We start from the raw sequence: 23,982 nt of genomic DNA on the forward strand, positions 1-23,982 counted from the left end.
TGGTGTGAGTGCTGCAGTGGTTGGTATGGAGTGTTTTTTTGTGTTTGGTTACCCTGAGTACTGATGCATCTTTTGCCAGCACAGAGGCATAAACACAACCCCCTAAATGCTGAAATTATCCCAGTGACCTGACAGCAGGCATGATTCATATTCTTGCAAAATCCATATTATACCCCAGATTGGGTCCATAAAATATTTAAGACACCTGTTTGCAATTCCCAGCCAGTGCCTCCCAATTGCTATTCCCAATCTTCAGAGGAAACACTCACTCTGCATTTTCTCAACAAAAAAAAAGAAACATTTTTTATTAAAATCTTAAAAATATATATTTCATGTATCAGATTATAGATATGAGCTGGATTTAAATGGTTTTTCTAAGTGCCGGTCACCCCAGTTATGCTCTCCCTTATCGAATGAACGCCCCCTTCACACACACTGCACGGAGTTATCGCATCCATGCCTGTACACATTGGGGTTTTTGTCCTGCTTTTGTCGCGTTTATCGGTGTATACTTTGTGCTAAATTACCGCGGAAGGGTATGGGTGTCCCTGATAGCACGGTCCCGTTGTTTAGGAGTACAAAGCGCGCTGTTGATTTATAAGATTCCTCAGTTCACGGATCGTTAAAGTATTGGATCTGGACGCATATCTTAGCTGTCCACTCCAGATGCAGTCAGTGTATTGACTATGTGGCACAGACGCAGGTGACACTCACGACTGCGTTCATTTGCATAAAGATTCTAAAAGGAATTTTGATTGGTTGCCAGTAACCAACCAATCAATTTTGATTGGTCCAACCAGCAATAAGCATGAAAGGGGGAGGTGTGACCCTTCTGAAACCTGACCTTTAAAAGAGGTTGAAATCCAGTAATTCATGGTCCCTAAAATTTGCCTCGCATCTAATAATAGTGATCAAAGAACCTGTGATCAAGTATCTACCTTTTACTTTAACTCAAACACAAGCATTGCTTATTTTCAATGTAAACGCTACTTTCTTTCTTTTTTTTTCTTCTTCTCCTGAGAACACCGTTAGACGCCCTTTAAATTTCCTCAGTTTATTTGTTTCTGTTATTAAATTACCGGCGTAGCGCCTCACCTGTAAATACGAAAGTCACGGAGCCTCTTCGGTTCGTGCAAATAAATTTTTTTTTTTGAACTCCGCAAACTACCGCAGAACTGAGGAAATGAAATGAAGCCAGCGGCTCCCTGAGCAGAACGCCTAATGATGTTTGCTCCTGTTAGACGCACGGCAATGAGACTCGTTTGGGCCGATCGCATGGTGGATTTCCTTGAATGTGCGGCAACCTTCCTGTTCTTTGACTTGTTAGATTCTAGAACAGTCTGACGGAACAGTCTTGACAGCCACTGATGAAAACAGCGCCGCAATAGATTTTCGCTGACGTTCATACGTATGGGATTTCTTAAGGGATTAGAGAAAGAACATAATCTAATATGAATTGATAGAATTGAGAATGCTTTAATTCTGTGGAATTCGACACCCTTGACTCACTCTGCTGCTGGTAATTTGTTATCATGGAACTGTTTTGATTGGCCCTTCTTGATCCCCCCTCGATAATCGGCTTCCTCCTGAGATTTCTTCCAAGTTGGAGAGTTTTTCCTTGCCACCGTTTGAGTGTTCTTCTTCCCATTGGAAGTTTTTTTTGTTACTTCAGTTGTTTGCTTTTTGTGGAGTTCAGACCTCATTTTGGCTTAAAGCTTCCTTTCTGTTTCCTCTGTCAAGCATCTTTGTGACAGTGTCTCTGTAAAAAAGCACCATACGAATAAACTGAATTTAACTGAATTGATTTCTACCATCCGACTTTTCCAGGTCAGTAAGGGTCCAGTTTTCCTGACTGTGGTCTTCCCTTTAATTTATACGAACCTGATGCGTCTCCTTAAACCACACAGCGCAAAAAAAAAAAAAATCCCCACAACCAGCACTTACAACTAACCGTAATTTGCCTTGGTGTGAAGGGAGAGATTAGTGTTATGAAAACATAAACACTGCTTTTGTGCTCCGCACTCGCAAAACATTAAACATGCTTTTCCCATGATGCTTTGTGGTTGGCTCCTTCACAGCAGCCACGTCTGCAAAGCTTCAAATGTGCAGCACACAGCATGGGAGAGAGAGAGAGTACGCAGAACAGCCCTGGTCCTGGAGAGCCGCAGGGTCTGTGGGTCTTCCCTGTTACTCCGCTCGTAATTAATTAATTAAAGCGGTTAATTGCACACTTAGCCGATCTCACCTGGCTTCCCGGGTCTGACTCAGACGCTGATTTCTGAGGTGTTACACACGGTCTGGGTTTCCATGGTTGCGCGGACCCCCGCTGCATGTAATGTGTATTTGGCACGAGGTTGGGGGGAAAGAAAAGAAAAAAAAAAAGAGAGATTCTACTTTTTCCCCAGAAGAGATCGCAGATGTGTACAAAAGTGTCTGCTTTTAAACATAATAAAAAATAACACCTGATGTTTTCAAACACCTGGTGTATTTGAACAGATTTTAAACCGATTTGAATAAACAGAATTTATCGCTTTTTAAGCATTTAATTCATATCAAAGTTTGCCTTCATGAACCCCAGTGCTGTTTGAGACTGGATAAAACAGTTTACCAAGCACACATTTAACATCAGCAGGAAAGGCTGGGGTGAATGTCAGATGGGTACTCATGACACATTTGACACATTCTACTATTGCAAATGCATCCAGTTTAAATTAACGGGCTTCACTAATATGTGTCTTTGTCATGTATAGTAGAATTCTATTTGTAGTCCCTCAGTTTGATGGTAAAACAGTGTATTGTTTTCTTGTTGCTATGGTTCCGGTGCAGTGATAAAATGGCGGCCGTTGTCACGGAAGCGTTTGGAGCTCTCCGAGGGACAGCTGGAACGCTCCCGCTCAGAGCTCTCGTTTTCCGAAGATGGGTTCTGTGCTCCCGCCCCCCCCCGGTGCTGCTCCCAGAAATAGACCCGTTTCCTGCGTCCTAAGCGAATCTGGCACTTCCGAAACAGGAAGTCTCATTTCACACACGGAGAGGTCAAAGGGCACGAGAGAGAGGCCGCTCGGTCACGGTGGCGATCCTGGGATTGTTCACGGAGAGGACTCCTCACTTTCTCGCTACACTGCGAGCGTAAAATAGGCCTGTCTGTTTCAGTTACCTCAGTCCTGGCTGAACCTCCCCCCCCCCTACCCCCCCTCCCCCCGCCCCCTCCCATGCGTAACGTGTCCTCGCTGTCTGGAGGAATGGCGGGGTATTCCCAGATGACGAATGACGTAGCCCCCAACAGGACTGCCGGTCTGGGGCAGTCCCAGGACCCTCTGCAACCCCACCCCCCTGCCCCCCAAACGCCCCCCCCCCCCCCCAGAAACCTTCGCCCGCAACCCCCCCACCCCCCCTTTGCCAGTCTCCACCTGACCAATTCCTCCCTCTACCCGGCATGAATCTTACTGAGGTACTAACGGGAGGTTTCGGCAGATCAGAGACGGTAAACAGATCACAGACTGGCCCGGGTGAGTCTGAGTTCACACAAAGCAAACTCTGAGAGCTGCAGGGGTGTGTGGGACGCCTTTGCACACAGAGTAAAATATGCAAGAGGAAGTGCTGCTGTCTGGCCCCTCACTGTCTGCACAGACAAGACAACACATCCCATAAATATTCTGTCTGGGCTAAAGACCCAGGTCTGTAACCAGGGGAAACGGCCGATGCCGTGTACTGATTGACTACACACGTCCCTCTGAGTTCTGCCATGCATAAACAGCACAAACAGCGTTGTCTTTCTCCATCCATTCTGCTAGCGTTTAATCAGGCCTGGGCTACCTGAGTGTCGGTAGTAGACTATGGCTCATTTTGCGAGCGTTTAATCAGGCCTGGGCTTAGTGTTGCTAATTTTAAGCAGACTATGGTTCATTCTGCAAGTGTTTAATCAGGCCTGGGCTGAGTGTCGCTGATTTTAAGCAGACCATGGTTCATTCTGCGAGCGTTTAATCAGGCCTGGCCTGAGTGTTGCTGATTTTAAGCAGACTATGGTTCATTCTGCGAGCGTTTAATCAGGCCTGGGCTATGTGAGCTATCGCTAGCGCCCGCAGGCCTCCAGGCTCGGCCGTAATCAGAGAGGCAGGGGTGTAATTGTCTGAGGCCGTTTCATTACGCGCGTTAGCGCTGGCCTTCAGACCGCGGGAACGCCGCACGACTCCCGCCGTCCCGCCGTCTCCTCCTGCTAGCGAGTCTAAATCACTCCCGCATCACTCACGAGACTGCAACCCCCCCCACCCTGAACCCCCCTCCCCCCCGAACCCCCCACCTCACCCGCCCCCCCCCCGACCCCACCTCACCCGCCCCTCCCCGACCCCCCCCCCTCCCCAACCCCCCCTCAACCGCCCTCCTCACCCGCCCCCCCCCCCCTCTCCGATCCCCCCTCACCCCCCTCTCCCCCAGCCCCCCCACCCACATCGCCACGGAGCCGACCGCGTGCGCCTCTCACTGATAAATCGCCCGGATCGGCAGCACAAGGGCAGCCTGCTTAACCGACCTTCAGTAGAGATGACGTGTGGATAATAGACGAGCCCTTAGTTTTACAGCAGCATCGCGGGACAGAAAAGCATGGGGGGGGGGGGGGCGGGGTAAATAATACACTGAGGAATGCATCGCATTTACGCAAACAAGGCACATCTTTCGACAGAGAGGTTTGTTTTGTGTGGTAGGGGCGCAGGGAAGGATGACCCGCTGGGGCCTGTTTGGCCATGAGGCAGAGTCCTGGACAGGATGATAAGGTGGAAGTTCAGCCACACGGGGGAAACGATTATAACAAACAGGACCAGACCCACAACCTGCGCCAGCTAATGACGCAGTCTGGCCCCCAAACACAGGCACGACCTGTGACAGGGAATGACGCAGCCTCGCCCCAAACACAGGCAACACCTCTGCTTCAAATGACGCAGTCTTCTCGCCCCCAAACAGAGTCGTGACCTGTGCCAGCGAATGACGCAGTCTGGGCCTGGGCTGAGCGCACAGCTGGCCGCCCCTCTCTCGCTGTGGACTGTGTAATTAATCTCTTCTGCCGTAATCACCTCCCAAGAGCTTGGGCCAGGGCCGCTGACGGCAGTGCAGACTGTAAACAGGCCGAGCCCTGGACTCAACACACACTTTAACTCCCACCTCCAGTTTAAAGCCTTGCTTTATTCTCAATTCACAGTCAGTCCTTAATAATAATTACAGCGGAACATTTTGGACACAGACTGAGTTTCTCATTTCACACACGGAGAGGTCAAAGGGCACGAGAGAGAGGCCGCTCGGTCACGGTGGCGATCCTGGGATTGTTCACGGAGAGGACTCCTCACTTTCTCGCTACACTGCGAGCGTAAAATAGGCCTGTCTGTTTCAGTTACCTCAGTCCTGGCTGAACCTCCCCCCCCCCTACCCCCCCTCCCCCCGCCCCCTCCCATGCGTAACGTGTCCTCGCTGTCTGGAGGAATGGCGGGGTATTCCCAGATGACGAATGACGTAGCCCCCAACAGGACTGCCGGTCTGGGGCAGTCCCAGGACCCTCTGCAACCCCACCCCCCTGCCCCCCAAACGCCCCCCCCCCCCCCGCCCCCCCTTTGCCAGTCTCCACCTGACCAATTCCTCCCTCTCCCCGGCATGAATCTTACTGAGGTACTAACGGGAGGTTTCGGCAGATCAGAGACGGTAAACGGATCACAGACTGGCCCGGGTGAGTCTGAGTTCACACAAAGCAAACTCTGAGAGCTGCAGGGGTGTGTGGGACGCCTTTGCACACAGAGTAAAATATGCAAGAGGAAGTGCTGCTGTCTGGCCCCTCACTGTCTGCACAGACAAGACAACACATCCCATAAATATTCTGTCTGGGCTAAAGACCCAGGTCTGTAACCAGGGGGAACGGCCGATGCCGTGTACTGATTGACTACACACGTCCCTCTGAGTTCTGCCATGCATACAGCTCAAACAGCATTGTCTTTTTCCATCCATTCTGCTAGCATTTAATCAGGCCTGGGCTATCTGAGTGTTGCTGATCCTAAGCATTGCATGGTTCATTCTGCGAGTGTTTAATCAGGCCTGGGCTGAGTGTTGCTGATTTTAAGCAGACTATGGTTCATTCTGCGAGCGTTTAATCAGGCCTGGGCTGAGTGTTGCTGATTTTAAGCAGACTATGGTTCATTCTGCGAGCGTTTAATCAGGCCTGGGCTGAGTGTTGCTGATTTTAAGCAGACTATGGCTCATTCTGCGAGCGTTTAATCAGGCCTGGGCTGAGTGTTGCTGATTTAAGCAGACTATGGCTCATTCTGCGAGCGTTTAATCAGGCCTGGGCTGAGTGTTGCTGATTTTAAGCAGACTATGGCTCATTCTGCGAGCGTTTAATCAGGCCTGGGCTGAGTGTTGCTGATTTTAAGCAGACTATGGCTCATTCTGCGAGCGTTTAATCAGGCCTGGGCTGAGTGTTGCTGATTTTAAGCAGACTATGGCTCATTCTGCGAGCGTTTAATCAGGCCTGGGCTGAGTGTTGCTGATTTTAAGCAGACTATGGCTCATTCTGCGAGCGTTTAATCAGGCCTGGGCTGAGTGTTGCTGATTTTAAGCAGACTATGGCTCATTCTGCGAGCGTTTAATCAGGCCTGGGCTATCTGAGCTATCGCTAGCGCCCGCAGGCCTCCAGGCTCGGCCGTAATCAGAGAGGCAGGGGTGTAATTGTCTGAGGCCGTTTCATTACGCGCGTTAGCGCTGGCCTTCAGACCACGGGAACGCCGCACGGCTCCCGCCGTCCCGCCGTCTCCTCCTGCTAGCGAGTCTAAATCACTCCCACATCACTCACGAGACTGCAACCCCCCACCGAACCCCCCCTCCCCCAGCCAACCTCCCCACCCCCCCACTTCACCGCCACTCCCCGACCCCCCCCTCCCCAACCCTCCCTGAACCCCTCTCCTCAGTCGCCCCCCCCGACCCCCACCTCACCCGTCCATCCCCCCCCCCCCCCCACGTCGCCACGGAGACGACCGCGCGCGCCTCTCAGTGATAAATCGCCCGGATCGGCAGCACAAGGGCGGCCTGCTTAACCGACCTTCAGCAGAGATGACGTGTGGATAATAGACGAGCCCTTAGTTTTACAGCAGCATCGCGGGACAGAAAAGCATGGGGGGGGGGGGGGGCGGGGGTAAATAATACACTGAGGAATGCATCGCATCTACGCAAACAAGGCACATTTTTTTCGACAGAGAGGTTTGTTTTGTGTGGTAGGGGCGCAGGGAAGGATGACCCGCTGGGGCCTGTTTGGCCATGAGGCAGAGTCCTGGACAGGATGATAAGGTGGAAGTTCAGCCACACGGGGGAAAGGATCATAACAAACAGGACCAGACCCACGACCTGCACCAGCTAATGACGCAGTCTGGCCCCCAAACACAGGCACGACCTGTGACAGGGAATGACGCAGTCTCGCCCCAAACACAGGCAACACCTCTGCTTCAAATGACGCAGTCTTCTCGCCCCAAACAGAGTCGTGACCTGTGCCAGCGAATGACGCAGTCTTCTCGCCCCAAACAGAGTCGTGACCTGTGCCAGCGAATGACGCAGTCTGGGCCTGGGCTGAGCGCACAGCTGGCCGCCTCTCTCTCGCTGTGGACTGTGTAATTAATCTTTTTCTGCCGTAATCACCTCCCAAGAGCTTGGGCCAGGGCCGCTGACGGCAGTGCAGACTGTAAACAGGCCGAGCCCTGGACTCAACACACACTTTAACTCCCACCTCCAGTTTACAGCCTTGCTTTATTCTCAATTCACACTCAGTCCTTAATAATAATTACAGCAGAACATTTTGGACACAGGCTGAGTTTTGTATGGAGAACCTTCATTGGGGGGTATTGGGTGGGGGGAAGAGGGTTGTATTGGATTGGTGGGGTGGGGTGTTCGGTGGAAGGGGGTGCATTTCACGACCTCTTTCTTCTCTTCAAGATTTAAACAAAATATCCTTCCATAGTATTTCATTATGGTGTTTCGCTCACGGCTAAGGACAAACTGTCAGTCTCTTCTGCAGGCCCTGTCTGTAGATCACTGTTCTGTTTCACTGCTGAACGCGGAAGCCTTGAGGAGGGAGAAGGCTTGAGGAGAGAGAAGGCAGAGTATTTCTCGCCGACGTCCGCGTTACAAACGAGCGTTTTGGCCGCACAGCTTCGCTGCCAGCACAGGCGTGGCGTCACTCAATCACAGCGCTGCACATTTCCCCGGCTCGATATCTCTCTAATACTGCACCCGCCCCACCGCCTCACCCGCCCCACCGCCTCACCAGCGCCCCCTTCAGCTGGCCTGCTGCCTTCACCCGCCCCACCACCTCACTGGCGCCCCCTTCAGCTGGCCTGCTGCCTTCACCTACCCCACCGCCTCACTGGCGCCCCCTTCAGCTGGCCTGCTGCCTTCACCCGCCCCACCACCTCACTGGCGCCCCCTTCAGCTGGCCTGCTGCCTTCACCTACCCCACCGCCTCACTGGCGCCCCCTTCAGCTGGCCTGCTGCCTTCACCTACCCCACCGCCTCACCGCCACATCGACTCAACGGCGCCCCCTTCAGCTGGCCTGCTGCCTTCACCTACCCCACCGCCTCACCGGCGCCCCCTTCAGCTGGCCTGCTGCCTTCACCTACCCCACCGCCTCACTGGCGCCCCCTTCAGCTGGCCTGCTGCCTTCACCTACCCCACCGCCTCACCGCCACATCGACTCAACGGCGCCCCCTTCAGCTGGCCTACTGCCTTCACCCACCCCACCAGCGCCCCCTTCAGCTGGCCTGCTGCCTTCACCCGCCCCACCGCCTCACTGGCACCCCCTTCAGCTGGCCTGCTGCCTTCACCCGCCCCACCGCCTCACTGGCGCCCCCTTCAGCTGGCCTACTGCTTGGTATTAGAGTCCCTGGAGAGCTCAGGCCGGGTGACTGGCGATAGGAAAGCCATCAAATGAGGAATCTGATCATTTAAATTAGACGAGAAGCAAAACGCTGGAAAGGATCTGTAAGAGGAGACTCGTTTCGCTAGGTTAAGAGGAGGCGGCGGTGTTGCGTTAACTGTCTGTGATGTGATTTTAATCCACTGATTTTAAAGTGGAACAGGGAAATATTTAGGAATATGGATAATGTGCATAGGACTATGGGATATGTGCATAGGACTATGGGTAATGTGCAAAGGACTGTGGGTAATTGGCAATAGGACTATGCCAATTACACACACCACACACACACTACATACAGACACACATACACGCACACACACACAGAATGGTAGATGACAAGAATGGGAAAGAACACAAACCACCTCACGCATGTACATTGCTAGCATATTCATTCAAATGTCGCAGTGCGTGCTCTCAGAAACTCAGCGAAACCAGCTGCGATTTATCAGTTTCCACGTCTCACTGCTGCACTTCAGACCTACTCAAGCAGCGCACACTGCGCATTCATCACGGAGAAATCACAGCTGCACTAATGAAATCTTTCACATCGCAAGTCTGAGAGAGTACTGCTCAAGTAGAGGTAGCTCATTTTTGTACAGTTTCTTTTCATGTTTCTGTGTATATTGTTAAAGTATGTGTAAAGTAATTTAATTAAGACCTTAGTCAAATTTTAAGAACTCTGTTGAAGACACACTTTATTCTTCTTCATATTTTTGCTGTTTGTATTGTATCCTATTATAGTACTGGTAGCAGTGGAAGTACCACAAGTAGTAATAGAAATAGTAGCAGCAGCAGTAGTAGTAGTAGTAATGGTAATAGTAGCGGTAATAGTAGTAATAGTAATTGTAGCGGTAATAGTAATAGTAGTAGTAGTAGCAGCAGTAGTAGTAATTAGTAGCAGTACTAATAGTAATAGTAGTAGTAATACTAGCAATAGTAATAGTAGTAATCTTGGTAGTAGTTCTAGCTGTAGTTCCCTGGTTCTCCTGTTTGTGAGCACGCAGCTAAACTGCATTTATCAGCCCAGAAACGGAGAGGAGGCAGAGAACTCCTGCCCTGCGTAGAGGGGCTGGCACTGAAGCAGATAAAGAGACTGAGATGAATTTCACAGAGAGAATTTCCACCTCTCTCTCCCTGGGTTTGCGAGGGGGGGGGGGGCAGGGGGGCGGGAGCCAAACGGCAGCTCACAGACAGTTTTCGCAGCTCTGAAAGCAGATCTCACCAATCCTCAGTTACACCCCCCCCCCATCCAGGGGACAAGCACAGGCCCAGTTTCCCAGCACATTACATTACAAGCATTTAGCAGATGCTCTTATCCACAGAGACTTGCACAACTTTTTAAATACAGTATCCATTTATACTGCTGGAGACAGTGGCAGTGTCTTAACTGGGAATTAAACCTGCAACCTTTTCCCTAACGTTATACTGCAGAGCCAACCCCAGCACACACACTTTTTTGTTTTGGCTGGAGGAGCATAGTTGCATGTTGCATTGTCTGGGTGGGGGCAGAGCAAGATCCGTATGGAAGAGCGCCCCCTTTGGTCAGAAGGGTGACTGCAGTCTGCCTGAAAGCAGTGAGCTCCCTCCACACAGTGACTGTACGACTAAGCTGGTGCACTGCCAGGTGAACAAAAGCAGTGAGATGAGCTCTCTTTGGGGGGGGGGGGGGGGGGGGGGTTCTGCATGAGCATTGGGTGCATGAGCTGGGGGGGGTGGGAAATGGGGGTGCATGAGCTGGGCTGTGCTCTCCTTGTGGGGAACAATGAGGCTGCAGTGGTTGGATGGGCCTACAAAACTGACCACTCCAAACTGAGTGGAAAAACTTACATAATATCCATACAATTAAAGCCAAAAAATCCCCCCCAAAAAAAACAGCTCTTGTGATGCCAGAACTTGTTGATCGTGTTTGTCTGCCACTGAAACGCACAGAGCAGCAACACTCAAGTCATACTGATGCGGACGGAAAAGCTAGACAGGCGCCATGGCTACTGTTTCCCGGGAGAGCACTAGCGTTTGAGAGGGGTGTGCTCGCGGAGCGGAAGCCAAAGGGGGGGGGGGGGTTTATCCCCCCTAATGTGGGGAGTTTAAGCTGCTATGAGAGATAATCATGCTTCCCTATTTCAGCGTAGCCTTCGCTCCATTCAGTTTCTGCGTTTAAAAAGCCCCCCCCCCCCCCCCCCCTCCCCGCCCCCCCCAGAAAGCCACCCGAGTCAAATCAAGGCACTTATCCATGCTGTGATTTGATTGACTTTCCGGAATTCCCCCGCCCACCTGCAGACTGCGGATATGGCAACACATGTCAATACCAGAAACTAAGCGGCAAACCGCGGTTTTACATTTTACAGCAGTTCATAAACATTATAGAACGGCCCCCTATGGAGATAGCCAGTAACAGTCTGCACTGTCTTCTTTCATTACAGGGGTTTCTCAAACAATTCATTCCTATATTAGCGCGTATGTCCATAGTTACATATTTGGGTATATTTATAGATGTATGCTCCAAGAAGACACAAAGTATATTTTCTTATGACAAGGAGAGAGAGAGAGAGAGAGAGAGAGAGAAAGATGAAGAAAAAAAGAGAGAGAGAGCGAGAGAGTGAGTGTGTGTATATATGTATGCGCCTGTGTGTCAACATACATGTGTGTGTGTGTGTCCACATGCATGTGTGGCTGGGTGTGTGTGTGTGTGTGTGTGTGTCTAGCCCCCTCAGGTGCTTTCTCTGGGCATGGAGGCCCTCTGCTGGTGGGAGGGCTGTACTGCCGCACGGGTTCTGTAGAGCACTGAGCTCCAGAGAGAGGCTGCCTGTCGGACGCTTCCCTGGGAACAGGACTAGAGTCTTCCCATGATGCAACTGCACTCTGCACATATATTACAGTGGGGTTGTTATTACAATCAAACACTCTGATTGAGATGCTTGTTTATTGTCTCCAGTTATTTATTTTCCCAAGTTACATAGCTTTCATTTTATCAATTTATACTGCTGTATATTTTGCTGGTCCAGTTAGAGAGAAGCTTGCCTTGCACCATAAATATCCAATCAGGGGATTCAGAGTCCAGTCCTGTTCAAAGGTGAAGCGATTTAAAGTTCAGTTTCCTTTCCTGTCCGAGTTCAAAATAAATATATATGATAGGGAGGGAGGGAGGGAGAGAGAGAGAGTGTGAGAGAGAGAGAGCGAGTGAGTGACAGAGAGAGGAAAAAAAGAGAGAGAGAGAGAGCTGCCGTTCTCATCTATATTAGCAGCGAAGCCCCTGGACTGCTCTCTAACATGGCGCGTCGTTTCTGAAGAGAAATGCGGCCCGTCAGGGTCTCTCTGCAGAGACAGATGCAAATAAAAATAAAAAATAAAATAATAAAAACAGACGACAGAATGAAAAGAAAGAGCTCTTTGATAAGAGCACAGAGAGAGGGTTCAGGATTTGAAAAACAAAAAAAAAAAAACCTCAAATTTGTTCTAGCCCTGTGGTACTCAGGACGGGGCAAATGGGGCGTCTCTGGTTGCATTTCGATCACTGGCGGGGGGAGGGGGGGGGGAACCTTGGCTCACACGCATGCGGTTAACATCCTGTTGACTCCAGGTAAAGCACAGCGATGAATAAAGGGCCGGTGGGGGGAGCGGGGGGGGGGGGGGGTAGCGAGGGGAGCGAGGGGGGGGGGGCACCGGTCTCTGTGGAGTAACAGGCAGACCTGTGTGTTTATTTCCACACCCCCTGTAAAGCACAGGGAACAAAAATAATGCGTCGGTCCCTGGTGACCCTGGTGGAAAAGGCACACAAACAAACCGGCCAGCGGAACAAGGGCCCCCTGTGTGTGTGACCGTCACCTACACCTGGGAAATGTAGTTTAATGCCTTAAAACTGACAAAACCTGGACACGCGCGATTCCCAACGTAAGGAATTCTGAGGGCTGTGCTGCTGTTTAAAACAGGATATGATGTCGTGCCTTCCAGTTACCGTACACTCTGTCCTCACTTATTACCCAGGTACTCGGGTGGATTTTTTACCTGCAAATTGGTGTCATTGGTTTGCGCACACTCCCTTCACTCTAGTGAAAGGGCTGAAATTTCTTTCGGAGTACAAAGCTCTCGACTTTGTGACCACAAAGCATTGTAAGATACGAGTAATCTTTGACAAAAACCAAAAAGCAGAAGTTGTTTAAGAGTGAACTCAGCACTTGTAGCAATAACACATAGTGAGTTAGGCACTATAATTTCAAGGTAATTTAGGAAGGACTGTGTTTTTTTTCTGCCTGTGCAGAGTTCAGCTTTAGGACAGCAGCATGAGGCTTACACAGTGCCAGGACCTCTGCTGAGGGTGGGGGAGGGTGTGGGGGGGGGGAGGGGGAGTGTGGGGGGGGACACAGTCGCCCCTGCCGTCCCTGGGCTCTGCTAGCCTGTGTCAGAGTGAACCGGATCGAAAAAAACGGGAAGTCCGCCAACTCCATCGCCGGAGAGCGCGAGCTGACACTGCAGTCTTCACGGGCGTTTTTTTAAATCCTCCTGACATCGAACGCTCAAGCACTCCACCCATTAGCATGCCACAGCACTCTCTCCCTCCCTGTCTCTCCCTCTCTTTCTCTCTCTCACAGCACTCTCTCCCTCCCTGTCTCTCCCTGTCTCTCCTTCTCTCTCTCTCTCTCTCACACACACTCTCTCCCTCCCTGTCTCTCCCTCTCTCTCCCTCTCTTTCCCTCTCTCACAGCACTCTCTCCCTCCCTCTCTCTCCCTCTCTCTCCCTCTCTTTCCCTCTCTCACAGCACTCTCTCCCTCCCTGTCTCTCCCTCTCTCCCTCTCTTTCTCTCTCTCACACACTCTCTCCCTCTCTTTCCCTCTCTCACAGCACTCTCTCCCTCCCTGTCTCTCCCTGTCTCTCCCTCTCTTTCTCTCTCTCACACACTCTCTCCCTCTCTTTCTCTCTCTCACAGCACTCTCTCCCTCCCTGTCTCTCCCTGTCTCTCCCTCTCTTTCTCTCTCTCACACACTCTCTCCCTCTCTTTCTCTCTCTCACAGCACTCTCTCCCTCCCTGTCTCTCCCTGTCTCTCCCTCTCTTTCCCTCTCTCACAGCACTCTCTCCCTCCCTGTCTCTCCCTGTCTCTCCCTCTCTCTCTCTCTCTCTCTCACACACACTCTCTCCCTCCCTGTCTCTCCCTCTCTCTCCTTCTCTCTCTCTCACACACACTCTCTCCCTCTCTTTCTCTCTCTCACACACACTCTCTCCCTCCCTGTCTCTCCCTCTCTTTCTCTCGCTCACACAAACTCTCTTCCTCTCTCTGTCTCACTCACTCACTCACTCTCTCTCTCTTTCTCTCTCTCTCTCAATCACTCTCTCCCTCTCTTTCTCTCTTTCCCTCCCTCCCTCTCTCTCTCTCAATCACTCTCTCTCTCCCTCCGTTGTCCCTCCTTCCCTCCCTCTCTCTCCCCCTCCCTCCCTCTCTCTCTCCTTCCCTCTCTCTCTCTCTCTCTCCTTCCCTCTCTCCCTCTCTCCCTCTCTCTCTCTCCCTCCCTCCCCCTCTCTCTCTCACACACTCTCCCTCTCTCCTTCCCTCTCCCTCCCTCTCTCTCTCTCTCTCTCTCTCTCTGAGGAGAGCTGTAGAGACGGCTGCTGCCGCGGCCTCTCCTCGCTGTTCGGGTTTGGTACCGCACCTCTGCGTGACCCTAACCCCGCAGACCCGGAACACTCCGGCTCCTGCTGACTGCCCAGACGCTGACCTTCAGCTCTTCCTGTTTCGCAGCCTCGCCCAATCAGGGTGACTTTACCCAAAGAGAATAACAGGTCATATTCTAAAGCATTTTTATTCAGTAAAGTCCCCACGTTTGGACATATCTCATGTATCAGATAAGCACATACGGTGCCCTGCTTTACTACATGCCAGTCAGCACTTTTATTTTATTCAGTTTTATGAACCTAAAGTTCAGTTGCTCCTGTTCTGTGCATATTCTGACTAAGTGCATAAATATCGCCAAAGTCCTGCACATATGCAGTTATCAGGGGGCAACTACGTGAGGAGAAGACTTAGACAAGATTTTCTTTTCCATCGATGCAACAGACTGTTAAATTAAAACTGAGCCAATTGCATTTATTGCGCTGTTCTGGGCGTGGTTAATTTTATGGTGAGGTTGGGGGGGGGGGGGGGAGGAGAGGGGGGTGTTGGTACCCTGAATACAGATTCATGATATTTACCGCAGTTCCTGTTTTATGAGAGCCGGTGAATGTGGGAAATCAGGCAAAGGGCGGAGGGAATTTTCCAGGGGTTTTGGTACGGAGACACCGCGTCAAATTCAGTATTTTTCCCCCCACAAGCCTCTAAGTAGCCCCGTCACTGAGTGAGACTGACACTTCCAATTATATAAGATGCTGCAGCACGGGGCGGCGCTGACTGTGGAAGGGACGGATCACGTGACCCCGACTTGACAACTGTGACTGACCGCAGACACTGAAGAACCCCCAACCCCCCCCCCCCCCCCCCACACACACACACAAACCAGAAGAGCGCCATTACTCTGGTCCCTGCCCCCCCACCCCACCCCACCCTCCTGCTCTCCTCCGCACCAATTGGACATTAAGCCAAGGATGACATCAGCCCCTTGACACAGTACCCAATCAGATCAATGCATTGTTTTAATGCACCCGTCAAGCTAGCCCCACAGGGTTTTTTTTTTTTGCTTTTTTTTTTTTCAAAGCAGCCTACATCCTGAAATTGGCCCCCGTATTCGACGGGACCTACCAGGCGTGGCCCCCACCCCCCAAGGAGAAAATAAAGGGGTGGTGACAGGGGGAGAGCGAGGAGACAACACCAGGCGGAGGAGGAGGAGGAGTTCCCCAGCATATCTCAGTTTTTCTCCGGGGTGAAATCCCTCTTTTTTTTTTTTCCGCTCACGGCTCGGTGGTTTTAAGTCATTTTCTTTATCGATGGGGCTGTGCGCCAGACCGGAGACCTGACAGACTGCCTTATCGGGAAGCTGCTTAATGAAATGGATCCCATTTCGGCTCTTTGGGCCATATTCTCCCCGATCAGCACTTTTACCCATCTCCCTATCTGTCATGCCACTGGAACCCAGCTGTCAGCTCCCATGGCGACCGGGGTGGAAACACAAGTGGGTGGGGCAAGACAGGTGCTCCTTTCTAAAAGCTGGATTAAATGACGGCCCCCTTAATGTTCTCAAAGATATAACTTCATATACATGAAGTATGGGGCGAGTGCAAAGGTTTTACCACTCCATTTAAGAGGTCTACATTATGATCTGATGTGCAACAGATCCTTGAGATATTGCTTTTCATACATTTAGTGTAGAGTGTATTGTATATTGTAATACATGATTGATCATATAGTGAACAGAAATTTTGTCAGGGGAGCTATATGCATGCATCAGGTTACTCATTCGCCTGAAGTGCAGGCTGTATTGAGGAACTCGGCCAGAGAATGAAGAGAGATTCAGAATTGAGGAGGGATGTGGTGCTTTTCATTTCATTATTATTATTATTTTTTTTTTTTAACTGGTTGACCAAACAGGGATGTGCTTTGTTCTGGGATGGGAGGGGCGGGGTTGCAGAGGTGCAGGGTTAAAAATGAATAGCGTAAAAAGTCGGTGTGCTAATTTTGTTGCATGACTTCGCACGTGCACTTGCGGTCTTGCGCGATGCGGACACTGCAGACGCTCGCGCTGAAGGAACGTCCACGTGCTTTCGCTGCCCTCTTAACGCTCTGAAGCGCGGGGACATACTGTAGCGGACGAATAGCTCGAGCCTTGGGGACTGCGGCATAACCTCCGTATGGTGACTGGCACATTGACCGCGGTTAGCTACATTCAGAAAGGAGCGAAAGTCAATTAAGTTCCGGGATATAAAAAGCACTTGAGGAATGGGGTATGACTTGTGTACCACAGGGCATCATTTTATCGGTTTCTGGAATTTTGAGAAAATAGGTATTTCAAAAAAAAAAAAAAAAGTGAGCGAACTGAGAGCCAAGTTCACACAAATGAGCAAACGGTTTAACCCGCGTTCGATAGGTCATCCTCGAAGTTGAGCCAACAGAAAATCAGTTCATCCGCATAGTCACAGCACAGAAACCGAACAAGTAGCCACACAATTTCAAGGGCAGGGTAAGCCTACGGGGTGTCCTCGCGCCGCCGTCGTTGTCGGACCTTTTTGCAAACATCCATTCATCAGCTCTCCGCGCTTCTCGCTACAAAATGCGCAAAGAATGCCGCTCAGCAAACTTACCTCCCAACGCTTGCTTCATTACAAAATTCATGGCGATGGCTTTTAATTCCTGCCTTCCTTAGCTTGGCGATATTACATTCAGATTGGGCAGGCGAAGGAGTCCTTGGGCGGGCAGATCTAAAAATCACAACAAACAAATAAAAACAATGGTTCGGAAAATAACTACGTACAAGTGTACCACTGTCTTTTTCTAACCGTTTCAAAACACGTCTTCAGATGTCTTACGTTTTACATCATTAATTGCGGTAGCACTTGGAGATGGGACAGGTGACGTTTCTTGAATTTGGAAGTAATCTGCTTTGAACTTGTTTCAACTTGTATGGTTTCGTAGCCTACGAGCGTACAGTGAATGCCGTAGTCTTACCAACGTCCCAGTCGCATCGTGAAGGACATAAGGTCAATCAATGAGACGCATAACGCTGTACGATATGTAACGTGTCTTGAAATGCGTTGATACGTTACAAAATTAATACACATTTCCCGCTGGACGTGAGGGCAGCATAACGAATAAGTTTAGCTTGTATGTAACATTCCAGTTGTGTAATTCTAATAGTGGAGGTGAGGAACGTAGGTTGCACAAGCCTACTACTGTCAATATAATGGCACAACCCACAGTAAAGGTCCCAAGCCGTAACTGTCATTGAAATATATCACTACATTTTGCACCGCTAGTTCCACATACAGTGTGATATAATTCATTTGCAGGCATCTTTGTGCATAGGACCTCAAGTTCCTGACTGCCTTTTTTCCCGGGGAAAATACAGTAATCGACTTCCGGATCCAAGCAATCCGCTTCCAATGTGTAAACTTTCTATCAGCTATTTTGAAAATATATCTTACATTTCCGATACCCACCGCGGGCACTGCTAGGCTCGGTTATTCACGTTCGAGTCCTGTGACGTTTTAGGTAGCGCTATTAAATATGACCGATGATTTTAAAACCGCTAATTCGTCTTGTTTTTTATGAATTTTAGCACATTACCTCAGCTGAACCCCCCCGCTCGAAAAAGAAAGATCGGTTTCACTTCCTTCTTCTTAAGCGGAATGATTTCAGCACCATTGCTAGGGGAGAGCTCCCGTCGCGTCCCACAGTCGGGCAAAACCCAAAGAAAGATGTTCCCACAGAGTAATCGTAATAATTTACCTGTCCCGGCGACTTGTATCTTTTAAGAGGACGTTTTAACCCGCTCCGAAAGGAAGTTTACTCGCAACGTTAGGCGGGGGTATTCAGCCGCTCGCTTCGCTCATCCCTATATTTCCAGGCTAAAGGACGTCCTTTGGTCTTCCTGCACGAGCGTTTGTGAGGGGAACTGCAGCCGCTCGCGCTGTAGGAACTCTGTGAATCGCACGGAGTTCTACCATCTGAGGCGTCCTACGTCCTGACACGAGGGAAAAAAAGCGCAATCAATTATTAATGCTGCTCGTTGGCGGCGTACCCTCCCCTTTCCTCGCGATGGAACTGTCTCTTTCAGGGTTCTACGCCCATGCAAGCCTGTCAATGCAGCTTTTTTAGACCCGTCTAACTTATATTTATTGATTTTTTTCCCCCCACAAAACCTGACCTATATACTTTTTTATTTTCAATTCACGAATGGATCAATGCAGCATTTTGTCTTCACGAGTTCCATGCGACGCAACCGCAGATTCACCTTTTCTTGCGTTCTGATGGGCTGGCTAATTGTTCGCCGTATAGCTTCAAAGGCGGGCTTAGCAGCTAGCGAGTTGTAAGGCGTGTGTTTGTCAAGCAGAGGTTCATTTTACAGGTATATTTTCTTTTCGCCTTTTATGCACTTGGGGCATTTAAAACATCTGTAACCTTCCTTTAAGACCCACAGAGTAAGTTCGTTTACCGGCTGGTGAAGGAAAATCGTACCAACAGATAGAAATGAGGCAATCTGTAGGATTGCGAAAATGACGAATTTCACTCACTCGGCGAACGTTTTTGGCCAAGGTCTGCATGGAGACAAGCACACCCCTTTTCCGTACAACGTGAGTGGCGAACCGGTTAAATGGGGGGCGGCATCGGTTTGAACATACTGTACGGAAGCACGACACCGGTGCCATGGCGTAGAGCAGTACCGCAGTGCTGTGTTATTGATTCAATGCGTGTATGTTACAGGGCTGCCGGGAATCGTGCCGATGACACGGAGACAAAAACTCCCGAATGCCTTTTGCTTTTGCGAATTCACCTGCCTGACTTCTCCGTGTCGTCACTAAGCATGCTAGCGAGCTATCACGTACGAGGCTATGTTGCCTACGGTGTAAAGGTGACGGCATTACTTGCGGGATTCAGCCTATGCGGGATTCTCACCTCGCCCACAGGTGATCCCCAAGGTTACGACGGAAAGCGCGCGGTCATTATGAGAAAAAAGTGTGCGATACGTTACTTACAAATCCTTCGTTTTTTACAAATCAAGCAGCAAAGCAGTGGTGGGAATTATTTTGTTAAGTGAAACTAGGAATATTTCCGGTATCAACCAACACAAATGTACTGGTTACTGTAAATCTTAGTGTAAACCTGCAGCCGCCCGAATCCTACGCCGGCATTTCATCGACTGCTACACATGGCTCTCCGTATTTAATGCCACGTGATAAATCAAATAAACACCTGCTTTTTTTTGCTGTGATCAGTGTACAAATGTAACCCCCACCCCCCCCCCCCCCCCCCTCCCCCCTTTCTCTCTCTCAACGTGTCATGCGGTGTATGACAAAGTACAACGACGAAGTGCGCGGCTTAGCCTGCCTCCTACAACCTTGCGGGAAAACCTCAGGGAAATACATACCCAAACTGGTTTCATGTGAATTATCGTGTCTGATTCTGCGAAGGGAAAAACATAAGTGCCTCCCATTCTTGAGTTGGCGTAGGCCTATGTATTTTTAATTTGAAGCAAGGTATTAGCAGTACTGCAGTCACCCACGTTTATGTAAGCATTTACATTTACATAATTTGGCAGATGCTATTATGCAGAGCATCTTACGAAAGTGCTTTGACTTTGAATTGCACTTTTTACTATTTTAATTTTTAAGGTTTAAGAAAGCACTAGGGAAGTGTGTGTGTGAGAATGTGCGTGCGTGTGTGCAAGTCTGTGTGTGTGTGTGTGTGCGTGTGTGTGTGCATGTGTGAGTGTGTTTGTGTGAGAGGAGAGTGTATAAACTGTACTAGATTTGCGTTACTGTCAGTCGAAAGGTGCAGTTATTAAATAGTGTGTCTTCTTGCTCACTGGGAGGCGTGTGTGTGTGTGTGTGTGTGTGTGTATGCATTTGTGTGTGTGTGTGTGTGTCTGGCTGGCATTCCTCAGGTCCTGACTCATTCCCTCATCTGCAGGTACATGGGGGTCTGTGCTGAATTAGGCATGGGCTGAGTTGCTGTCGGCCGGTCACATGATCTAAGAGATTGAAAACTGACTGAGTGTGGAACTGCCTTCTGGGCTCTGCCCTTTGACCTTTGACCTGTACCCGACAAATAGGCCCCGAGGGAGGTACTCAATTCTCATGGCAGACCCGTCTCTGAGGGGTGGAGGGTTTCCCCCTCCCGGGGCATAGGAACGCAGTCTGGTGCTGTGCTTTACCTCTCTCCAATGACCTTTTCAACAAGGGCATATTCTTGAAAGATGATTGAGAGGACTGTAATGGGGGGGGGGGGGGGGGGGTTGGAAAGGAAAGCCACGTGGAGCTCTATTCAGCACTGATGTACAGCCTACCCCCCTATCACCCCCCGCCCTCCCCCCCCCCCCCCTCGTGACCGTGTGAGCTGGAACAATGTATGCTCCAGCTCCCCGTGCTGACACATTATTTACGTCACGGCTTCAGGAGGGCAACCAATCAGCACTAAGTGCGTTTGTTAACAATACCTCTCGATTGGCTCGATGAAAGGAAATCAATCAAAATTGGCTTGCGTAAGTCTTCATGCGCCATTTTTCATTTTCTTGTGGAAAAAAAAAGCCACATATAATCATGTCAGGATTTTTTTTTTTTTTTAAAACAAGATTTTGTTTCTTTAACGTTTTTCTTTCTTGTTGTTGTCAATAGCTAGCTAACTAGAAAGCTAGACTAAATGCTGCATTGCCCATCTGTCAGCATCTAATGCTACTTTGCTTATTAGCTGTTGTTGATCATTTAATTTGCATAAGTGTAAATTATGCTCTGGAGGCCCAGATGGAACAGGAAGTGACAGTGGTCACATTATGATTGGACCAGGCATGTTTTGGGCATGGTTTATCTCAGGAAGTCGATATTCTTTAGAAACGTAAATCACCTTTGATAACCACTGTATGCAAGCGTGATCGGGCCATTGTGTAATGCATATGGTTTGTTATGGCTTCCCCTCCTATTGGCTCAAAAGGACGTTCGATTGACATTCAGCCAATCACAGAGCCCCTTTTTGTGATCAATGTTCCTCTGTTGCTGTTCCTTGCCTGACGACAATGATTCAGCGATTCTGTTAATATGTGGACTTACTCATTTCCATAGGTTAGAATTAGCATGTTCCAGTTTAGATCCTTGTACCTGAAGGTGTGAGTTCTTGATATTCAAGGGAAATCATATGCTTCTACATACATGTTCTTCTTTTGCGCAGTCTGACATTGGAATTGCGAAAAATGCACACTCGATATGAGGAAAACCTTGTATCTTCATGTTTTTCCATTTAGCCTGAGACATAAATATCACAATCTTTGCATAATCCGTAGTGTGCTGTCATTGTTTCATAGCCCTGGGCCGAATAAAGTTTACTTGAAACACCATGTGGCTAAAAATGGTCTTACGTAATGTTTTGTGTCTTATCTCCCTTTTGGGGGTGTTTTTCACAACACGGTGGATATGGATCTGACCTCACCTATACAGTACAGAGGCCTCCACTTTTATCTGTGTGCTAAATGCAGGTGAGTCAGATTGGTAAATATAGAAAGACAGCACATCCCGCCACAGGCGTTTTCATGCCTTGTGCACCTTTCAAGTACTTTGAGTTTGACCCTAAGCTACGCCGCTGCCCTTCAAAAATGTCAACTTTTCTCAGAAAGCATCGTTTTTGAAAGAGCCAGCATTCTCGTTTCAAAGTTTTCGACTTTAGCGGGTACACTTTCAATGCATTCCAAACAAAGCTTAAGTATTAAAATATTAATATTAAGATATTAAAAACAAACATCAGGGAAAGCCAGACATGCAGAAGGCACACTCCAGTAAACCGGAGTGGGCTTTACACCGTAGATTTATAAATGCTTTTCAGCTGGCCAACTAAATACTTTCCCTGGGTTTTTGCCTTTTTTCTTTGACCCTGGGCTGGTGCTGTTCATGTGCTTAGGACCTCAGGGGAAGTCTTAAGCCAGACATGCAGAAGGCACACTCCAATAAACCAGAACGGGCTTTACAGGGTAGATTTATAAATGCTTCTCAGTTGGCCAACTAAAAACTTTCCCTGGGATGTGCCATCTCTAATGTGGCTGAGGAACGGGCCGCTGGCCTGCTTGGGCTGTGACACGCCCATGTGGGCGGAGTCACTCGTTAGCTCAGCAGTTAGCGCACGCTCGCTCCCGCACGCGGGTTTTAGCGGCGCGGCGGAATCCCGTGCGGCCGCACGGTTACCATCCGGCCTGCCCAGAGACGGCTCCTGTACCCCCCCCCAAAATCTACGGCATCTTCGCTTTCCCCTGCGCTTGCAGTTTCTGCTTTAAGGGCCACATCAATGCTCTGCTTCCACCCCACAGATAAGGTCCTGTCGACATGAGATCATTAAGATTAGTTTTATGGTTGGTGGTTTTTTCTTTTCTTTTTTGTTGTACTCTGCAGTGCTGTATTTTACCCTGCTGTGCTCTGACCTTCTGACCTGGAAGTACTCCCTTAAATAAAGAGAAGTCCGATGGCGTGCAAAGCTAACCAATGGCCTGAACCCTCTCTTACACGATGAGGAGCTAATCATGACACACTGATGATGAAAATGTTTTTTTTTTTTTGAAATTTTTTATTTATTCTTACTTATTTAATTAATCTGAGGGGGGGGGGGGGTAAATTAAATAAGAATAAAAATAATACATTTTCATCATCAGTGTGTGATGATTAGCTCTTCATTGTGTAAGAGAGGGCCATTGCTTAGCTTAGCACGCTATCGTGCGTGCTAGCTCACACAGAGTCTGTAGAAGGGGATCGCATTAATGTTTTAATGAGGCTGCTGAGTGACAGTTCATCTCATCGCTGTGCGATTTTAAGTCCTGTAGGCACGCTACGTGAGCCATTGTTTCCGCCATGATTTTTTATTCATTTTTTTTTTTTTTTGCAAGCTATAGCTATGGATGAACATAGTGAAGACATCATGGCAAACGAATGTCAATGTGTAGCGTGCATAAATTTACTGACTCGCTGGGGTCAAAATTGATGATAGACGTGTTTTTTCTGGGGTTTAACTAACACTGCTTGCTTTTGTGTGTTGACGTGTGCTGCGCGCCATCTGTATGATGCACACGGCATTTTAACATGCAATTTCAAGCAATTTTACATGTTGATTTAGAAATTCCAGTTTTTTTTTTAAGTCAAAGGAAACAAACATTTTGTCATATACTGAGTCCTAATAAAATCATTGTGGTATGATGACAGCTAGTAAGATACATTAATATATATACAAATAATAACATATTTTTTGACAGCCCAAAATTGCTTTCTGCTACTACCAGTAAATGTTGGTCCAAAATCACATTTGATTAAGCAAAATAATCTTCTTTTTGGATCTGCAAAGGACATTTTCCTTGATTTATATGTGTTTTCTGGTGCAATTCCTCATGACTTTAGGGTACAGAGTATGTTCTGAACCTCTCTGTGTATTGAATTCTGACAAATGC

The 23,982-nt window shown here is 49.1% G+C and overlaps 2 protein-coding genes across 2 annotated transcripts in view; one reads left to right on the forward strand and one right to left on the reverse strand.

Annotated features, from left to right (window-relative positions):
- The window catches only part of LOC118227329 (complexin-1-like), a 38,915-nt gene extending 20,205 nt beyond the window's left edge, over positions 1 to 18,710 (reverse strand). Inside the window, exons 1-2 of the mRNA XM_035417669.1 lie at positions 18,300 to 18,710; positions 17,156 to 17,272 (exon numbers count right to left, since the gene is read on the reverse strand). Of these exons, the coding sequence (XP_035273560.1) occupies positions 17,156 to 17,186 (31 nt within the window). The 5' untranslated portion in view covers positions 17,187 to 17,272; positions 18,300 to 18,710. The remainder of the gene's footprint in view (positions 1 to 17,155; positions 17,273 to 18,299) is intronic.
- gne (glucosamine (UDP-N-acetyl)-2-epimerase/N-acetylmannosamine kinase) overlaps positions 1 to 23,982 on the forward strand; it is a 112,474-nt gene that overhangs the window by 6,907 nt on the left and 81,585 nt on the right. The gene's annotated exons all lie outside the window — the stretch shown is intronic.

The sequence above is a fragment of the Anguilla anguilla genome, chromosome 5 (genome assembly GCF_013347855.1).
Source record: "Anguilla anguilla isolate fAngAng1 chromosome 5, fAngAng1.pri, whole genome shotgun sequence".
NCBI lineage: Eukaryota > Metazoa > Chordata > Actinopteri > Anguilliformes > Anguillidae > Anguilla > Anguilla anguilla.